Consider the following 20922-nt stretch of genomic DNA (forward strand, 5'->3'; position numbering starts at 1 on the left):
CAGCCTGTGTCTCCCACGCCATCACACAGATTTTGGGGGGATAACATCAGTGCATTTTCTTCCCAGAAGCTTTTGCAGGTCAGGACCCTTTGGATTTCTGCCTTATCACAGATAAATGGGGCAACACCTTGTAATTGATAGATCATTGAGATATTTTCTTAAAACAATTAAAAAAAAAATAATGCTGCCATTTGCTCTTTTGTATATATATTTAAAAAAAAAAAAAGACAGCAATAGCCAGTTTGCAGTGAAATTCTTGTCTCTCTCTGAATAATGCTATCAAAAAAAGAAGTATGACATATAAACGTACAAATTTAAATCATTCCTCCACTTTTCTTGAGGCTTTTCAGCTTTTTGCTTCATTTTACCCATACACTTAAGTAGACACACCTCCATTCCATAAATCGACGCCCTACCTTTTAGCTGTATACCAGCTGAGATAGAAGGCATTCATCCTTTTATTAACATTTATCACCATGTCTCTCAACTGATCGCTGGCTTTCCCAGAAATAAGATAGATGCCTTGGGTTTTTAGGGAGTCTACAAGCCCTCTTGCCATTGTTTTTAAGACTTGGCCTGTTGCGCTGTGACACCTATAACACAGGGATGCTCTGAATCTGAGCCCCATGTCCAGTTTCTGAGGAGCTGAGTATTTCTTCCCAGGCTGCTCTTCCTGCTCACACAGAGCAGCAGCTGGAGAACCACCGAGGCTTTCATGGGTCTCCAGAGCGCAGAAAGGAGGCAGGAAATGTGGAAAAAGGTGCACTCACTTCCTCCTTACAGCAGGACCTCACAAACACAAATTGCGCTGGTGGTGGTCACTTGGGGAAACCTTGAAGATTGTTTTTTGCATGCTTAAAGAATATTGTTAAAAAACAAGAAGAAGAAGGAAAAAAAAAAGGAAAAGGAAACCTCACCCACCAAATTTACAATTGTTACTTCTTTCTGAAAGAATTATGAATTATTTTGCTGCTCAGCTACTTTCCTGAATGAAGGTAGAGTGGTCAGAGGACAATGTTTGGACTTGAGAAAGGGCTCTGAAGCACTCACAGTGACCAAAATCAGAAAAATACGAAGAAGAAAGAATAACAAAAAAAATAAAAAGAAAAAAAAATAGACTTTAAATGCTGTAACATTGTTTTCTGATTATAAAAGGGTGGAAGAGATTAGGAAACCAAGACAGAAGAATAACTAGGATCACTTATATGTCTTGAGGGAGTTTCCATTCATTTTTATGTGACGGAACTCCTGGAATAACACAGGGCAAGCAAGAGATTAAAGGGCAAAGTGAGCAAAGTACAAAACAGGCAGTTAATTAGTTTGCAAAATGTCTTTAAGATTTCAACTGTATTCATTCATTTGGATTCTATATTTAATGACAATCTTGCCACTTTTTTAACAAGTAAATAATGGAAGTATTGTCTAGCATCCCTGAAATGACTGTAGCTAACAAATCCTACACTCTTCAAAATGCTAAATTCCTAATTCTTCTTGGATGGTAAAGAAGGTGTTGTAACATAAGAGTGACTTACAGATGCCATTTATCCTAAAAAATCAGCTGATAGTGGGGATGCAAAGGAATGTTTTTCTATTTCACTTACTTGCTTTTGTTTTGTATATGTGTGAGAATGAGAGAAATGCATGTTAACAGTTCTTACTATTTTTAAGGGTCATCAGTTATGACCATAAACTGCAGTTTTCCCATTCTAAACTTTTTCTGATGTTGGCTTTTACAGTTGTGTTGCATGTTTAAAAATATGAACACAGACTGCTGATGCTAAACCGAATAGAAAGAAGCTGAAGATCCATGAATTGGTCTCTGCCTTCCAGTAATTTTAGAGTAGTAATATTTGATAATAAAAGGCATCACAGCTTCTTCATCTTTAACCTCACAAGTGAAGTCATCTCTAAAGAAAAGTTCCTCAAACTAAATCTTGTTCCCTAGTGCTTCAGTCAGAAAACTTGTCTTATGTTAGTTAGGGCTTTTGGGACACAGTGTAGCTTTCAGGTTTCTAAATCTATGAACCCAAATCTGGAACTGCTCATCAGAAATATTATATTGATATTAGCATTAGCAAGTATCGTTCAGGTAAATCTCTCCATAAACCTTTGAAGATTTGGAGTTGGTGTTTTCCCTTAATCCATACCTTCCCTTTTCAGTACTAGACATAACAGAAAAATTCTTTGTCCAGCTTCTCAGGAGAGAGGAAATTTATACCTCATCGCTTCTGGATACATTTGGTATTAGCAGCTTCAAGAGTTTAAAGATCCTGAGAGAGCTGCCAAGGTCACAAGACCTTTTCATCTGCTCTCCAGTCTCTGAGTTTATAGGATTCACACACAATCATTAATGGTTTTGTCAAAACTAATACAAAGACGTAGCCAGGCATATGAACCCATGGCGGGATACAACCCAAAGTGATGCAAGTTTTGTCCAAGAAAAAACACATGCCCCCAAAGGCTTTGCTTGATTTTGCCTCAAGTTCATAATTAAAGGAATCTAAGACACAAGTCGCCTGGGTGCCTTGTACTGTCTGCACTCAGATCATACTGTAGTAGGTAGAGAGTCAGTCATGTATATTTTATTCCAGTTACGTGTGATTATGGTCATGATAATAGCTATAAACAAAATTCAGTGAGCTAAAAGGTTGAAAGCAGATAAACATACTGGCGGATTGTGTCACAGTAAAGAGGCCTTGCTGCTGGACATTTGTTTCCAGAGAACAGGATCCTGATTTCCCAAGAGCTGAGGCAAAAGAATTGCTTCATGCTTGGAAAATCTTGGCTGTGGTAGACAAATAGTCTTGGGACACAGGCAGTCACACAGTCCAGAATACTACAAGAACAGTCGTCCGTGTAAGTATCTCAATTCCTGTTGAGCCAAATCCATTCTAAGAATATATATATATACACATATATATTCTGATGTATTTCAAATTTTCATCTTCATATGCTCAGGAACATCAGAGAACTATGATTATGTAAAAAAATAAATAAAAACTGGGGGAATGTGCTTCCCTTTTTCTGCAACATTCCCATTGTGCGTGTTCAGGCAGATACTGCTCATCTGAAACTATCAGTAAAGAATGCATCTGAAACTAAAAGCCTGAGAAAACTAAGATCTGAAATACTGAATAATACTGAAATATTGAAGTCTGTCTTTGATTTTCAAAGCAAAGAGAAAGGTTACTAAGGGGAGTAAGTCAGTGGAAGTCTTCTGGGCACGTTGGCTCCTGTAAAAATTGGAAGTTGCTGTATTGCCTTAGGTTTCCAGTTTTGTTCTCCATTATTATGTAAGGTTAAATAATCAGCCTGCTGCAAACTAAATTCTGAAGATAAAAAGAAGGATGATTTTGTCTTAGCTTTATTTTGCCTGATATTTTTCTGGAAGGGATTTCGATCTGTTGAGGGCCATTTTACAAAGTTGTAGCAGGAATTTAAACTTCAGTAACTAAGAATTGTTTGAAACATAAAACTAGCTGAAATTAGGGTTTTACAAAAGGAGTAAGGAGTCATTTCTGATTCTTGAGCATTTCAAGCTTTAGGCAGGCTCTACTTAGAGATGTAATAATTGGACAGAAAAAAAAATAAAAAACACAAATGTATTAAAAAGTACTGTGCTCAAAGGGTCTGTTTGTTCTGAAGATTACAGCTGGCTTTGGGATGATGAAATAGGATGTGACTGGTACAATCATGCTGTGCATAAAAGTTGTACTGGATATAATAGCACTATGCATTTCTTTTGTAATGGAAGGATTTTTTTTTTAATTTTTTTTTTTGTAATATTGAATAAGGACAGATATGACAACTTTGTGGAGCTCATTATGTATGCCTCTCAAAGAACAAAGAGGTTGAAATGATGTTCCGCTAAGCTCTTCCAGCTCTCTTCATGCTTCCACCTCCTTGTGTATTGTCTTGTGCTCTTCCATCATCTCGGCCTTTTCAGCTGTCTAATGTAATCTCAGGGTAAATGAATGGAAGAGAGCTGGGAAGGGAGAAGTGGATGGAGGAAGGAAAAAGCCAATAAAGCCATCAGTGCTTTGACATATACTTCAGCTGTTACTTTAGGAACGCTGAAATAGTTTGTGATGAAGTGAATCCCAGTCCTTGAAGAAATGCAGCACACAATTAAACAGAGGCAGGAGTTAACTTTTGTGCGTAACATTAAAGGTGTCTGTGAAAGAAGTTGAGAAGTTCCATCCTACGCATCTGTCCCACATCTTCAGTATGTAAAATGCTTTGTTTCGCAGGGCTCCTGTGAGACAGTCGAGTGCTATCATCCCCATTTTATAGACATAGAACTGAAACAGATTAACTGAGGTAGCCTTGCTAAGGCTAGAGGCACAGCAAAATTTCAGCCTCTCATTCCTCCTAGTAATCAATTTAAGGTAATTTCAAATGCTCCAGATTAGGGCTCTCAGAATTAGATGTAGTATGTGACCATGTTTTTAACAAAGGAATGATACATGGGAGGACACTGGCTCCTTTCGTCACTAGGCACCCTGTGGTACTATGTACTGGGTTCCAGCACATGGCAAAGCAGAAAGTTCCTCTTGCAAGGAAGCTCTAGAAAATCATCCATGGAGTCCAACAGCATCACTGCAGCCTCCTGCCCCTCTTCTTTCCCCTTCTGAAGGGTTCCTACAGGTAAAGTGCTTCTGGGACTGGTACTGTTCAATGACACAGCTGCTTCAAACTTGTGTCCCATGGACCATAGCCTTTCCTTCCCTCTTCTTACACCCTTTCAGCAATGACAAGTACGCATCCCACTGAACGTTTTGGATACGGGATTCTGCAACCCCCTGACTCAGAAAAGTCTCAGAAAAAGTTGACCTTATCCACAGCCCATTAAAGTTATCATTCCATAGCCCCATCTCAATAAGGGCTCTGAGATGGTCATCTCATACAACCAATAAGTGCACTGGCTGCTCGTGAGACTCCATACGTAATCTGTCCTCCAAATATATAACAAATGATTAATGCATTTAAGATGCCACAGGAAAGAGGTAAAAAGAAAATAAGAAATGAGTACAGTGAGCATTGAGAGGACAGGCTAACACACTCTCTCAGTTTGTCACCCCCCTGACTATGTTAGGTTTGGTACAGGAATGACCCACATAACTCAGAAACTGGAATGAAATAACCTGAGCTTTCTGTCAGAAGAAAGATAGAAGACTGTGCTGTGTGTTCACATTAGACCTGATCGGTAAATCCACATTACCTTGTCACACTGGAATAGCTGACCCTTTTCCCTGGCTAGGGGATGGCAAATTCAGAGATTAATGCACAACATAGGACTGAGAGAAATCAAAGTGTGCCTCTTGGAGAGAGGCATTAACAAACCTTATCCGTAATAGGCTGAGGGATTCTCATTCACTTCAATCATCCATGAAGGTCACAGGCTCTTTCTGCAGCTGACTTACTCACTGCCCAAGTGCATGTAAAATCTCACCAGGGGAATCTTGGATGGAAGCCGGACATCACAGATGGAGGGCTCCTCGCTCTTGTTTTGGTGCTTCCTACAGGAGTGATCAAATCTGTCAGCTAGCTGGGACAAACCAGTTCACTCAGATCACCCACGCACCTCGAGTAGCTCTGCCAGTCCGAGCCGTGGATGCTGGTGGAGTGCCCTGGCCTCGCTTCAACACCCGGTGCAGCACCTCTGTTAATGCACTGGCCTCCAGGAGCATCCCTAACTGGGATCTACGTGTGGATCAAAATGGGACAGGGGTGAAACCTGATTCTAGTCCAGTATGGTGGCCAGCAGCACTCAGAGCTTTGAGAGCAGGCTGAGAAGCTTGTCTCTTCATTCAGTTAGGATCCATCGTGGTTTCTGATAGTTTCAGCTGTATAACAAGGTTTGTAGTGTCTCTGTTTTCAGTCCTATCAGTGAGTTTCAACAGCCACCTAAACATCCTGTTCTTTTTCTGCATCTTTTTCAGCTTTTGGCCTCAGCAAATTCCTGTGGTAACAAGTTCTATGGATTAATTGCAGTGCGTGAAACAAATAGATTTGGGTTTGCTCATATTTTACTGCACACACACTTGAAAATCAGTATGGGGGGAAACCATATATTTGTGTTAACTAGTGAGATTACCCCTGCGTTTCCAATAAGTATTACTTCTCTCTGTGATTTCTTTCAGGGAGCTCACACTATTTACATTTATTTGCTTTCATGAAAAATTAATCAAGAGCCAAAACTGTTCTTTAAGGCTATATAAGAAATGCATAAATACAGGAAATATTATGCTTACTTTAAAGAAAGATTTCCCATAAAAGACATGTTTTTTATGTAGAAAAAAAAATATGTGAGTGAAGCTGTACAATGTTACATCTTGAAAGGCTGCATCCAACTCTACAGAACTTCCTGGAGTAATCAGGACTGAAGCAATCAAAGTATCCCATTCCTACCACTTTTTCTTGCATTTATATGGAACCAATTTAGAGTTCTTTTTCTCATCACCCAAATGCTCTCTGGACAAGGCCACATAAATTTCTGCAGGCTGCATGTGAAATCTGGGACTTTTTGGCATATCAGCGTACTCTGCAGCCTCGCTGTCTCCTCATTAGAAAATGCGTGACTTACACAGCAGCGTGTTCCAGGTCAGGGCAGTTACGCTGGCAGAGCAAGAGAGAGAGATTTGTAGAGCATTTATCAATGCTTTTCACTGGTCCCTGTAAACTCAAACATATGCCTGCAATTTTTCTGCTCTTTCAGGTGATTTTCACTGTGCTTTTGTAGAATAGCCAAGACTCCCCCTCACAATTTTTCAGTAATTGATCTCTGACCCTGGAAATATTTTTGAGATTTTCAAACTTTCTCTAGATCTCTCTTTGCTGTGGTGGTGGGGTCAGGAGGAGTTTAGAAGGGAGTAACCAATGCATGGAAGGGAAAGATGGTTTTGAGGCTCATTGCAGAAACGAAGTCACCGGTGAGAAGGAAAAGATAAGAAAGGGAGGCATCTCTGATTTTTTCTTGAGGAGCAGAACTTGACTTGGCTAGTTGTAATTGTAGACAAAAATATTATTTCAGAGTCAGAGATACTGTTGGTCTGTTTCATGACTTTTTTTTTCCTTTAACATAAAAAAAAACAAATATCAAAAAGCCCTTGCAGGATCTCAGGTGTGAATGGTCTTTGGTGTTTTTCTGTGCTGAGTTTTCTTCTCTGGAACTCTCTTTCCAAGACAGAGTTATCTTTTCCACTACAAGCAGAAATCTCCTTCCCTTGAAACTACCTGTTTTGCTTAGGTCGGATAAACCTAGAAACTGTCGCTACAGTAGCAATATCCAGATCAGTAATTGCTCGGGGAAATGAGTCCTCCAGCGTGCCCGCCTCTAGGCTCAGCAAGTCGCTATTGCCACCAGAGGCAGCAAATTCAAAAGTGTGACCTCCCTGGGGAGCGGGCTGCAATAGGTGGTAAACACTGCACATGAGCACGGGGTAAATGATTTGTGCTGCCTGACGGGGATGCTTCAGCCCCTTCTGTCCCGAAGCAAAAGGAGCAACTAGAGGACCACAGTAAGGCATACCTGGTGTATCGGTGCTAATGCTTTGGTTTACTTAACTCTGTGGATTGACTTTACGGAGGTTAATTTCATGTGTTATTGCAGATGGTGATGGAATATATATTAGTTCTGCTTTCCTTTCTAGGACTCTTTTTCTTAATGGAGGTTTGTGTTGTTTGTCTGTTGTACAGGCATTGTTGCATTTGCCATTCATCCAGTATCAGTTTTCTATCCTAAACCCATCTTTACGGACTTCAGTCTACATTGTACCTAGGCATGCCATCAGAATGGCACCATAATGTTAAAATAGTGACATTTTAATAATTAAGTTTTAGAAACTTTTTACTGATGTAAACAGTTAGGACTTCTTCCTTCTCTTTCGTTTTCTTTTTTTTTTTTTTTCCCCTTTTCCTCTTCTTTCTCTTTCTCATTTTTCGACAAAAATAATGTGTAAGAATTTGCAGAAAGACAATTCTGTACCAGACCCTCAGGTGAGACAAACTCCACTACGGTTCAGCACATGCCAGCATTGAGAATATAATGCCTTCAAGCGTTGCTTTCATCCCAGATCTCAACAGCACCAGTCTGGGTTACTGTGTAATAATATTCATGTAACGGAGGAACCCAGTTGACTTTCTGGGCTGAGCTGGTGTAAATTAGCCTGGATCTTGTCAGAACAAACTTGGAAAGAAAAAAAAAAGAATATGTTCTTTTCTTGTTCATATAGTTTTCCATAAGCATCCAGAGTTGGACCCAGGATGTGGAACTTGATACATCTCCAGCCTGGTCCACTCCCACTTGATGTTTTTAAGACTCCAGTACAAACAAGGGGGTAATAATAGAGAGCACAGAGCACGTTCATGATATGCTGCTTGCTCTAAAGTCGGTGCTCATGGGGTCACATCTGGCTTTTCTAGAAGCTATCTTTTGCTGATCCAGTTAGAAATCCTGTTCCTAAAGTGACAGATTTTGGATTGCTAAATTTTCTCTTGATAGGAAGAGACAAATGCACTCCCTTGTGCTGCTTGAAGTGGAAAAGGGCAGTCCTTGTTACTTTTACCTAGTTTGCATTGTAATTGGAAGGAACAAAGCTTCACACTAACATTAGCACTTAAGAAGCAAATTCCTTCTGTGGATAGGAAGGCAAGGTTCTTATTTAAAAAAAAAAAAAAAAAAAATTCTTCCCCAGATACTTCTTGGGTTGTTTGGTTGCATGTTTTTGGATGAATGGTCACAATTTTTTTTGCTGCATAGGAAGCACCCTGAGATGAGGCTTAAAGACAAATTCCTTCCCACCCTCTCAAGTAGCCCTGGAGCTGGTGCCCAGCTGGCAGCCTGCCTGGGCAGTGCCCAGGTATATGCTGGGCTTTGGAGCACATCCCAAGGCTCGTACCTGCAGCGTGGGCAACCATCAGCTCTCTGTGCAACTTGCAGCAATCCCACCAGTGCAAAGTCACGGCGTGGCCAACCTCAGGAAAAAAAAAAAAAAAAGATGTGCTGGGATGCATCCTGAAAGGGTTCTGAAATCTCCAGATGAGGCCAGATGAGCTTTCCAAGCAGGCTGAGTCCGGAGTGACAGGGTGAGCACTGTGCTCCTCAGGCTTCCCTATGAAGTACCAAGGACAGGGGCTGTTACAGAGACACAAAGACTGTGCAGCCTTTTATGACTACTTGTTGTAGGGTGCAGTGGTCCAAATTCAGGTCTGGTGGAAGGAAATGTGACTGTCCTGAAGATACTGGAGTTTCACCATGTTTTAATCTCCCTGAATATGAAGAACCACAGTGCTAGGCCTAGCCACCTAGTCCAATTAGATCTATAAGAATTTATTAGGTAGACATTATCTCCTTATAGCCTCTTTAAACCTCTTCTATTTCATCCAAAGCTGGATATTTTTCTGGATGTTTCATTTCCGTGTCTTGATCAGTGAGCTCTTAACATGCTGTTTAACAACATCGGTGTTAATGTGATCTGATGCCTGGTTCAAGTACACTTAAGTGAATGCATTTTGATTTTACGCCTGTTAGCTTTGTTCAGTAACAACAGCTAGCATAATCCCCATAACTCGGGGTCATTGCCTGAGACAAGCAGTTCCTTGCTCTTTATTCCATCCTGATGGATCTCAGGGGACCCTCACGACAGCCTTCCTGTTTCAGCAACTACTCCTCTTCTCACTTACCAGGGATCCTCAGGCTAGGATGTTGGCTTTCGGTGTAGTGACAGCTTCATAGCTCCACACCAGCTCTCCTCTGCTGTATTGCCCACGTGTCCTGTGAGCAGCCTGGGATGCAGAAGGAATGGTGCTCAGACCTGTGGGATGTCTCTGTCTCCCTTCTCAAGACATTTCTCTGTTTCAGTGACAAAGCTGGAGCAGTTTTGTAACCACTCAAGATGTCTAATTCTAGAAGAAGCAAAAAGAAGATTTTGCTTTTTGAAAATGCCAGGTTAGACAGGGTCATTGAAACTGAGGACTCCTATAATATTTGCAGCTGAATTAAAGCTCAGCTGTATGCTGAGAGCAGGTCTCAGTTGATGCACCAAGGCTTGACAATCCCATTAGTGTAAAAAAATGAGATAAAAGGGGAAGAAAATGAAAAACATTCAGTACTGATGGAAACATCGCATTGACAGTGGAAGAGGAAAGCAAATATTTGATGTCTTTACATTGTAACTTATAAATTCTTAAAAATAAATAGCGACAATCAGAATATATGGTGCTCATCCGCTTTGAGAAAAAAGTTAAATTTCTTTTTAGACCACAGCCACGTTCACAATGGGATGTCTGACCCATGGATATTTAATTCTCTTTCTGCCACTCCAGTTAGGAAGGAAGAATCCTGGCGTGGCTCCTCAGAGCAGCAAGCTGGCCTACAGCTTTAAATAGAAAGTTAAAAATAAAAAATTTTCAGCTCAAGTCAACCGGCTCGGTCAGAACTTGCCTAGTTCCTAAGCCAGTGACCTGCCAGAAATGTTGGAGGCCACCTGGTACCATCTGATATACTCCTCTTCCCTGCCTTCTCCACGATGAATTGACCACTGTGGGGATATGGAAGCAAAGAAAGGGGCCCCAGAGTGCCACAGGGAAGTACTGGTCACAACACATCATCTGCACAGATACACCTGGGTCTTCTGAGAAAGTGAAGACTTGAATCTAAATTATTTCCTGGGCAAAACACCATCAGCTTCACAGGAGGGATTTGAACCTGAGGAAATAGCTAAGTTTTGTTATTATTCTGACATGGAGAAAGAAAATGCTTCAGTGCTATGATTGGTCTCTGCTGAGAATTAACAGCCTGCTCTGCCTGAAATAAGGAAGCTTTGGAAATTCAAGCATTTAAAATGTATCCTCAGTGTGGTGGTTGTTTGTTTTTTTTTTCAATCACAGAAACTGTTAATCAAAATAAAAAATCCATAATTTTACTATGACTAACACATTCTTCACTGCAGGGAGAAACTCTTAAGAAAAATAATCAAAGCAAATTTTCATTGTGTAAATCCAACATCTCATTCTGTAAAGGTGAATTGGTGTTCAGTGCTTGCCTTTCATTTCTAATGCAGTAATTGTGTTATCTTGAGCACTGTAACTTGTCTTAGGAATTTAGCCAAAAACTTCTGGAATCTATTTTGAATGATTTTTGAGAAAAGGTGATAACAAAGCAGCATTTAAAATGCTTACATTTTCCTTTGGATTTGTTCTTTATTGCAGTGCAAGTAGATTGCATTGATTATCATTCTGGGAAAAAAACAATTAGTGAGACTCTCAGAGATCAGACGTCGTGAGGACTGAATGTGTTGAGCAAAGAGTTCATTTGAACTGGTTTTTCTTTTTCAGACACTGCAAATGGATGTAAACAAGCTGAATATCACATTGCTTCGGATATTTCGCCAGGGAGTGGCTGCAGCACTGGGACTGTTACCTCAGCAAGTTCATATCAACAGGCTCATTGTAAGTACCAAAAGGCTAGGTGTAATAAAATTTACCTGGTTATTTAGAATGCTCTTAAATTTATTTTCCTTTCATTATGGAAAACTGCAATAAAATAGGACAGAAAAATACTTTGTTTTGATAGATTTTTTTCTGAACTGCACTACAGAAAAATAGATCTCCATTACAAAATGACTTACATTTTCTTTTGAAAGGAAGCCATTCATAGTTACAGTCTAGAGAAAAATTAAGTCAGATAAATCTCTTTTGTGTCTTATTCATATGCAGTTTTCTTATCCCTTGGTTTGCATTCCAGTGTAGTTCTTCATCACATTCATTAGAAGCTGCTTATTCCTTTTTTGTTTCTCAAAGGTTGAATCTTGCTCAAAAAATACATGTGATTCTGCCTTTCAAAGACATCTTCACAATTAATTCTCAGACTTTCCACTAGTAAAATAAATGTTTTCTCACAGTATTAATATTTACAGCTTGCTATTTAGCTATAACAACATATGCTTGGATGTGACCTTTTGGACTAAGGTATAATGTTTGCAAAAGATTATGAGAAATTTGTTTCCAGCAAAGACTTAAAAAACAATTTTCATCATTTTTATTTTCTGTGGATGGTAAAGGGCATACATTCTTAAAACTGGTCTCTTTTTTTCTGACAGTTTTTTAATGAAACAAGAAAAAACACAACAATATCATGTGTGTATTGCTAGCCTTCCATTCACGTTGCACAGGAAAGCAGAGTTATGTTATTTTATTCGACCTGCAGGTTGAATATTAGGGAAGAAAGTTGACAGGCTCAGCATAAAAGTATTTCCTGCCTTGATAGCTTGATAGGATTGTATACATCAAAAAGGATTATAAAACACCTTCAAATAATGTCTCTGTGAGAAAGGATCACACAAGATGCACAGTGGAAAAGATCAATAGGAATGCAATGCAGCCCTTTTCATGTTTGCCAGGGACGTCACTCATTCTTGACAAGTGATGCTGAAAGTCTTTTGTCCCCTGTATTAACCTGAATGAAAGACATATTCGGAGAAAAACACAATTAAATGAGAAATGTTCCAGAGTTTGAGGTGTGTATTCAACATACCACGTCACTTGGTAGCCTTCTTACTAAGCTCTGTGGAAATCATCTAACTAAGCAGATGAAAGATGCTGTTAATTTTCCTGCTGACTGATAGATTTTCACTTTCTCTTCTCATCGGTGATCCAAGGGAAGAGGTAGCAGCATTTTGCACCTGCGTATACCTCAGAATACATGAAGTACTGTTAATTAATTAGTCTTCTCAACATCCGTAAAGGGCTGCTATGACTTCTGTTTTTTAGCTATGTAGGAATAATACAAACTTTTTCCACATTTGCTCTTAAAATCACAGAGTCAAAATTCAGAAGAGAAAAATACAGTTTAGGAGGCATTATTCCCACCTTCCCATCCTTTTAACATGAGCCAGTTCCTCTCATGGACACAAGCAAGCTGGGCATATCGAAATTCATCTCACCTCTCTTCAGCCCGGTCTTAGGTGCTCATGTAGGGTCCCTCTGAAGGCAATACAGAGAAGGGTAGTGAGAAGGAGAGGCATTGAGATCCCAGTTATTTTAGGGTGGATGCAATCATGCTCTGGAGATACCAGCCTCTCTCCACTGGCTTTGGAGGTAATTTAGATGATGGAAGGGAGGTAAGCTGATATGTAACAGCACACACTGTGCCACAAGATATTAACTGGGCATTTCCAGAATCTTTCCAGGAAATCCTCCTCCCATAAAGTCCTGTTAAGGCAGATCTCCTAACAGAGGATGCACAAAGCACTGGGAATGCTGCACCCTCACCAGGCCTTGCTTTGTGCCTGCCATCTACACCTGGAAGTGGCCACTTACCCACGCCAGAGACCAAGTAAGGCTGCAGCCTCAGACCTTCAGCCTGACAAGAAATCCCTGACACTGCAGAGCTGTGGGGCTGTGTTCCCTCCTCACGGCCCTGCTGGGCTGAGCAGGCCTACTGAGCAACGCCAGCCCCACCAGTTTTGTTGAGCAGGTGGACCCCTGGCACAAGTGAGAGCACACAGGGCAGGTTTAGGGTATGCGTGTGAAAATGTCCCTTTCTATGCAGCACTAATTCTGAATGCAATGCAAGGCTTTTTAAGAATAGCAAAAGATGTCTTTTCTTTGCTTCAGTGAAGATAATGATGTGCTTTGAAGGTGAGGGGGAGAGCAGGATTAACCCAGTCTGATTTCTCCCCTTGCATACCAAACCCCAAATAACCAGAGCAGTGAAGTTCTTGCCGGTGCAGGCAGCAGCTCCATGCCTGCCTTGTGCATGTGGCACTACCCAGGTCTGGCCTCTATTTCACAGCCTCAGCCAGGTTGTGCACAGCCCTGGGGCACCCCCTTATCGTGGTTCATGCACGCCAGCACTGAGCTCAGGTGCTGTTCTGGTTGTTGATAACCGAGCAGAGGAAGCCTCTGGCAATTTTTCCTTTCGCTGTCCTGCTACAGAGCCAGCATCACTGACATCTCTAATACAGCACCACTTCATTGAGACCGGGTCAGGAATTAATGGCGGGGAAAATTAGGCATGCTCAGCCTACTCATTAAAAGTAAGCAAAACTTTCATTTCGTTGTGCTGTCTTAAGAAGTTACACTGCACTCAGCTGAAAGGGCATTATACTTCACTGTAGTGTGTGTTTGCAACATGTTGACGCCGGATTAGAAAGCAATGCCAAAATACCACGGCATTATACTAAGCATTCCTGTTAAGGCCCAGCATCTAAAACAGGACTGCACTTCAGCTCGGATCAGACCTGTCAGCTAAAAACCCCGCTGGCTCTTTGCCCTTATCCCATGCATGGCTCCTCCCCTCCCCATGAGACACCAACCTGTCTTGTTCAGCGGTACTAGGCTCAGAAGAGGGGACCTTGTCAACAGTAAATGAGATAAAGCCCATCTACCCACATACAGTATTTTGCATTTTCTTGCACGGTCAGCTGGAATTTAAGGAGGCAGGGAAAATGTGCACTTTCCTCACAGAGCAGGTTGCAGCCTTTCTATTCCATGCATTCATTTCTGGACATATAGTTAAAATCTAGAGACAGAAGAGGTTATCTAATCTCAGAATTTTGTTATGATTTTGCCTTTTTTTTATTATTATTTATTTTCCTAGGGGAAGAAGAACTGTGTGGAACTGTTTATTTCCCCAGTGAACAGAAAGCCAGGAATTTCTGATGCGCTCCCATCTGAAGAAGTGCTGCGTTCACTGAATATCAACATTTTGCATCAGAGTTTATCCCAGTTTGGAATAACAGAGGTCTCCCCTGAGGTTGGTTATCACTTTTTTCACCTGTAGTTTGTTAGGCAGTTTTTACAGCCCTGGTAGTTCTCAGGCTGAGGTTCTCATGAATGAGACAGGGAAGTATAAACTAAGATGGCATTACTGCTGTAAGACAATTACACAGCTAGTCCTGTTAAATTACCTTAATGGTGTTTTGTAAGGCTGTTTAAGAATTAGGATCCAGATCCTCCTTCAGAAAGAGATGTTGTTTAAGAATCTTGAAGATGCTTTCAGTATGAAAAATAAAATATAAAACCAGGGTCATTTTAGGGCAATTTTACGTGCCCTACAGCAGCCTGACATTATGAAAATGAGATGATTCTCAGGTTTTAGCTGTTTTCATACAAAACAAAGCCAAGTGATGTTGTCCAAAAGTCAGATCAGGTCTTTATATTGCTCAATGGCAGCTTGGACTAAGCTCCCTTTAGATTACAATTTCCTTTGCTACAGAAGCATATGATTGTGACAGTGGTGATAGATGCAATTATCTCTTCCAAGTATTTCAGGTACAAGTAACACTTCAGGTAGCTATGGGACAAGAACATATGTGAATAATAGATGAGTCAAGAAATGTCATCAAGCTATGTACAACTGCTGGAGAAAAAACAATGCTGAACTGAAGATCTCATCTGTTAGATGGTAATCATGAGTGCTCAGGTATTGGAATTTTCTCTCTGAAAAAAGTGTACACCGACAGAGGGAATCTCATTGAAAAGGATGATTAGAACGAAAGTTGTGCAGCCTCTACTTCCTTCTAGTACTGTTGGAGAAAGAAGAGGTTATTTTAATATTTCAGTTGCATGTAGATTATACTGCTAAGACCCCAATCCTGCAAAAATCTTGCAGCTTTACACTAATAGATATTCCTTTTGGGTCTTGATAATTTGTTTGCATGTGTAAGACTTCACAGAAAACAGCAGCTAAAAGACAACAATATATAATCTTTACTTGCTCAACTACTAACCAGTAATTTACTCTTCAATCAACTTCATCTAAGAACAAATCTTTCCAATCAAAATAACAGCAAAGAAAATCAAAACAAGCAAACTTTTGAGGGGGGATATAGATACAGTTACTTTAAGACATAGCTTTGACACATTATTTTACCCACTTTGTGTGTTTATTCCTGAGCTATCAGCCCTAATTAATTCACGAGTGAATAAACTGTAAGTCTTCCACTGATGTGAATCAGTGCTTCCCAACCAGTATCACACGTGCACTAGCAGTGTGTCTGTGTAGAAAGGAAGCATTATCCTCATCTTCATAGGTGGGTGGCTGACGCAGAGGTGTTAGGGCTGGATTTTGTCTCCAATTTTAGCTGTCTTTTTCATTATTAGCTGCATAAGACTTGAAAGTCTACCATTTCTCTGCAGTAAACTGAAAGAAAAAGATACCTCCAGCAGGCAGTTCAGCCCATCTTTGATGTACCTCCTCTGAGCTTGCTTGGTTGACTCTTTCCAGCAGGGCTTAGTGTAAACTAGACTCTCAGATGGAAGGGGTTAATGGTAGGGGAGATTGCCATGTCCTAAGAAAATTTACCAAGGTAGTGTAGGAAAACCTGCGTAGAAAACTAAAGCTCTTTCCTAAAGTCTCAGCCCATGTGACACCATGAACAGTAAAACTCTCAGTGGATGTAGGTGACTGGCACTGCATTTCCATTAATTCCAGTAATAATTTTCCAATTCACACTACTGATGCATTAATCACTGATGACTTTATTTTAAATTAATTACCTGTCTCAAAACTCATATCCTAGTTTCTTACTGTTGCTGGAAGAGATGATTTCCTATATATCTTAGCTGTAGGAACCACTGGAGTCCTTTCCTGCCTGGTCTAGAATGGGAAGGGTACCTGTGGGAACGTGAAAATTTAATTTAATGGAGTCATTGCCATTTCAAAGATCCAGGGCAATAGATCTTTTCATTTGTCCTTTCTCTTCCAGTGGCCTATTGTGGCTGTAGCATTTGATCTTTTATTATTATCTAAAATTTGTGGCTGCAGAGGAATTTAGGACTGTATTCTTATCCATAGCATGTCACAGGGCTGGGAGCTTCCCTATAACAAGCAGCTACTGAACTGGTTTGTCTTGGTGGGACTAAATTCAATCACATACGCAGTCTGTGTGAGAATTCTAATGCCTTAAAATGGTGTTGAGGAAAAAAGAAAAAAAGAAAATACTATGCAGTTTCAGAGTTTAGTAGAGTAGAAAAGGACTTTGAAGTGGGTTTGGATAAAGAAGTAATTGAAATTACAGTAAGTAAAGCAGGGTTTACCATGCTTTGTGAGATAAGCTAACTGCTAGCTGGAAGATGTGGCACTAAGGAGAAATCTGTATGGGAGAGTATATTCCAAAATTATGCAATCCCAAAATGTACAATTACAGCAGCCTCTATTAGGCTTCTATTGTTTGCCTTTGAAGTGTGTGATATTAACTGCTGCTAGAGAAGAAATCAAAGGAACCAGTCATGCACTTAAACCATACAGAAACCATAAGTCAGTGAGCTGGCTGGTGCATGAAGGGGAGCCTCCAGGCTGTCAGCATTTCCATGAGATCACATCACTTCATCGCACACACGTGCAAGGGGTGAATACTGGTGTGGAGAGAATGGTCATGAAACTGAAAGGTGACCTTGGCAAAAGCAAAATGTTGCATAGTTAGTATCTTTGAGGAGGCTTTGTCATAGGGAATATTAAGTGGCAGTAATCTAGTGTTTGAGGAGGCCACCGACATTCCTGCATATTTTCACTGGAGGGGAAGTGATTTCTTGTCAGACCTTCCTACCCTGCCTTAGTTAACTTAGTTAAATAGCCGAAAAAAGCAAAGCAACCCAGTATGAACTTTGATGAACCCTGTATGATCCTTAAGGTTCAATCCTTAGCTCCCTGGAAGCTTTCCTCTGAGCCCTGAACTGCAGCTTGCCTTGCTTTCATGATCATTTCAGCCTAAGGAACTAGCTGGGATTACCTGATGCAATTTAAGAATTCACCCTTTTTTTCCCATGAAGACTTAATTTTCCTAGCAGCTCCTGAAATCTTGGTGGGGTGTTTCAGTCCCAGACTCCTTCAGGATAGTGTCTCTCTTGATATCACCAAGAGCTGGCTGCTCATTTTAATTGCTTGTAGAAATAATCACTAGGTTTCCATAAAACCAGTATAAAAAGTAGATTCATAATGCCTGGGGTTTTAAGTCTATAACAAGTCATTTGTCTAAACACACTTGTTCCACTGTAGAGCAAAGCAGACCCTTCTGCAGGCACTCCTCAATGTGGCTAGCAATAGCAAGGGATTGTGTAGAATATACAATGTGATTCTTTCCCACCTTAAATGATGCCAAATTAAAACTGTTTAATGAACCTGGCTAATTCTGCCTAAATCACCTAACTGTGGGAATGGAGACAGACACCAAGGATGATGGACACAATGATGGCCATCCTCCCTGCAGCCAGGCTTGCTTTGGGACCTGGCAGGGCCTGAGCTACTGAAACTCCCCAGCCAGCCCACCCGCTCCTGTATTCCCCCTGCCTTTACCAGCTGTGCCTTTTCGCTGACTTTATCTTCCTGTCCTCTGATGACTGTTGTATACTCCCACTCCTCAAAAACCGGCTGCAAGCTGTAGTGGATTTGCAGGCAGGGAAAAGCTGAGTGCGAGAAATGTGGAGCAACATCAGTCAACTGAGACGGAGCACATTGCTATGTGGGAGGCTCTGGGCCCATCACCATGGACAGAAGCACTCGCTCTCCCTTTTTTTTACTTTTTCCTCTGTGTTTGGCCATCCTGTGAGCTTGTTTCCTGGGTGTTAGCAATTTGCAGTGATCGTGGCAATTGCTGTCCCTCTTATCAGCTCTCTCTGAGATCCAGGAGCAAAGTTCTGACTTAGCAGCACTAACATTTCAGAAAGCAATTTCTTATCAGGGAAACGAAATGACTCAGTTACTCGAGGTCACAGCCTCTTCTGTCATTAGGGAGCAGCTGAAGCAAGGATTCTGCTTTCCTCAATACTGCCCAGGTAGACCAGGGGAGAGCTTTTTTTGTTGGGTGAAGGTACTGCTTCAGCATTTTAAAACAGTGCATTGGATGTGTTAAAGATATAGCATAATTTTTCTTTTACTTTTTTACAGTGTTCATTAATATTCTTTGAACTTCATTTTTAGATGAATCTGGAAAAAACATATACTGAACACATGCACCATTAGAAATCACAGAGATTAATTTGCTTAGACTCAGTTATTTATATTGTCAAATATAAAAAATATTTAAAAGGCTTTGTGACACTAATGAATTTTGGTTAATTAAATTCTTTTACCCATTGTGTCAAAAAAATCCTGTTAGCTCTTCATTTACTTTCCAGTGTATTTGCCCTTTCAGTGAAGAAGTACAAAAAAAAACCACCACAATCACTCACTTACAAAAGGTCGGCACACCCTGATCTCCTCCAGCACCTGCTTTTCTCCTAGATTTCCTCCTCACAGATCTGAAACACCAGCAAGGTGAGACACCCAGGGCCAGGCAGCTGGGCTATAGCCCACGGGGCAGTGCTGTGGCTGCTGTTTTTGCCCCAAGGAGCTCTCCGGGAGCAGCCTCAGAGCTGGGAGCACAGGGGAGCAACCACTGTGCGCCGAGGCAGCAGGTCGCACCCATTGCTGCACCACGCTACAGCGGCTGTGTGGCGTGGATGTCTAGGAACAGCTTTTGCATAAAGATTTGGCACGATTTCCAGCTCAGCTTTGCAAGCTGCGGTGTCTTAAGGTGTTGAACAGAAGCCTGACGCTTACAGCCCTTGTTAGCCCGTGAGACCTGCACTACTTACCGGCACAGCCTATGAAGCACTGTGTAATTACACACACACACAAATACTCGTATTAATTTTCCAAGCCCGTGTCTGTACTCTGGCAGAAGGGCATAAAGGGTTTCCATTCTGGTCCCGGTGCTGTAGGAGCACAGGTCCCAGGAGCAGCCACTCATCTCTACACAAACTCTTTCCTCTGTGGGGGCACAGTGTCTGTCCCCCGAGAGGAAAGAAGGCCACCTTGCAATGGGGAGGTGACTCACTCGTTAAATGGGAACTGTAATTGAGGGATAGGAACTGTCATAGGGAACTTTGGTGAAGGAGAAACACCTGGACCTTGAACATGGAGAATGGAAACCAGGATTTTAAAAAGTTGTTTTTTTTAACTCAGTCTGAGAACTGTACCAAAAATACACAGTGAAAATAAAGAAAGGCAAATAGATGGAGAGGGGGAGAGCAATGTCTGCTGAACTTCTGTCGGGGAACCGCACAGCAGAAGGTTTCTATTCTTGCAGGGATCCCTACTTTATTGTGAATAACGCATTGCTGTTAGGCTGAGGGCGCGTGTGCCCTGTTTCTGCTACCAAACTTGTATTTGGAAACAGTGAAATTTTGGTAATCTAATAGCCTAACCAGGTCACCGCACTGCAACAAGGCCAAGAATAAATGCTTTTACAATTATTATTGTTTTGTAATCTGCAGGAGTTCCCCAGGAGTTCTGCAAATTTCAGTGTGCACAGCTGTTTCAGAAACGCACTATCAGCAGGAACCCAAAGATAACGAGATTACTGGAAGCATAATCAGAATTACAGCTAGATGGATAACAAGATTACAGGAAGCATAATCAGAGTTTTTTTATTTATGTATATGTACGCGGGTAGATACTGTAAAGGTAGCAGCATCAGGGCGTCTTGGCTGGCGCAGGCGAGCCAGCGAGTCACCTGTTCTCACTTCTGTGTAAAGTGCAAGCAGGTCAGAGGCTGGTGTGTGGGTGGTGGGGCAGGAGATAAGCAGCACGGAGAAATGGGCAGCGTGAGCAGTTTCCTCAGCCCACGCCAGAGCGCTGCCCTTTCGCCTGATCAGCCAGGTAGTTTCCAAGAAGGAGCACGAGCCCTGTTTGCCTAAACTGCAAACCAGGCTGCGTGGGAAGAGCTTTTCAGCGGTCACAAGGAAGATCTCAGACCCCCGTGTCGCACACGGGCAGGGTACTTAGCTAGGGTAGGTACTCAGAGTAAGTGCCATCGACTTGGGAATGTGAGTCCTGCCTGCTGGGGACGGTGATTAATGCCTGACGAGAGCTATTTAATCTGCACGAGCTACTGTGTAACTTTTTTTTTTCCTCTTCCTCTTTCTTTTTTACTGCTT

General features: G+C 41.3%; 1 protein-coding gene and 1 long non-coding RNA gene across 6 annotated transcripts in view; one reads left to right on the forward strand and one right to left on the reverse strand.

The window, feature by feature from the left end:
- PTPRR (protein tyrosine phosphatase receptor type R) overlaps window positions 1-20922 on the forward strand; it is a 141885-nt gene that overhangs the window by 59579 nt on the left and 61384 nt on the right. For 4 of the 5 annotated variants that reach the window (XM_068669200.1, XM_068669204.1, XM_068669202.1 and 1 more), the window contains 2 exons: window positions 11338-11451; window positions 14603-14758. In XM_068669200.1, coding sequence (XP_068525301.1) covers window positions 11338-11451; window positions 14603-14758 — 270 coding nt within the window. Of the gene's footprint in view, window positions 1-11337; window positions 11452-14602; window positions 14759-20576; window positions 20776-20922 lie in introns of those variants that run through there. The other variant, XM_068669205.1, reaches the window with a different exon arrangement.
- LOC137849511 (uncharacterized) lies at window positions 11511-20571 on the reverse strand. Its single transcript, XR_011091926.1, has 3 exons — window positions 19178-20571; window positions 14913-14960; window positions 11511-12457 (listed from the first exon to the last, which is right to left on the reverse strand). It is a non-coding gene; the product is annotated as an uncharacterized lncRNA (long non-coding RNA).

The sequence above is a fragment of the Anas acuta genome, chromosome 1 (genome assembly GCF_963932015.1).
Source record: "Anas acuta chromosome 1, bAnaAcu1.1, whole genome shotgun sequence".
Lineage (NCBI taxonomy): Eukaryota > Metazoa > Chordata > Aves > Anseriformes > Anatidae > Anas > Anas acuta.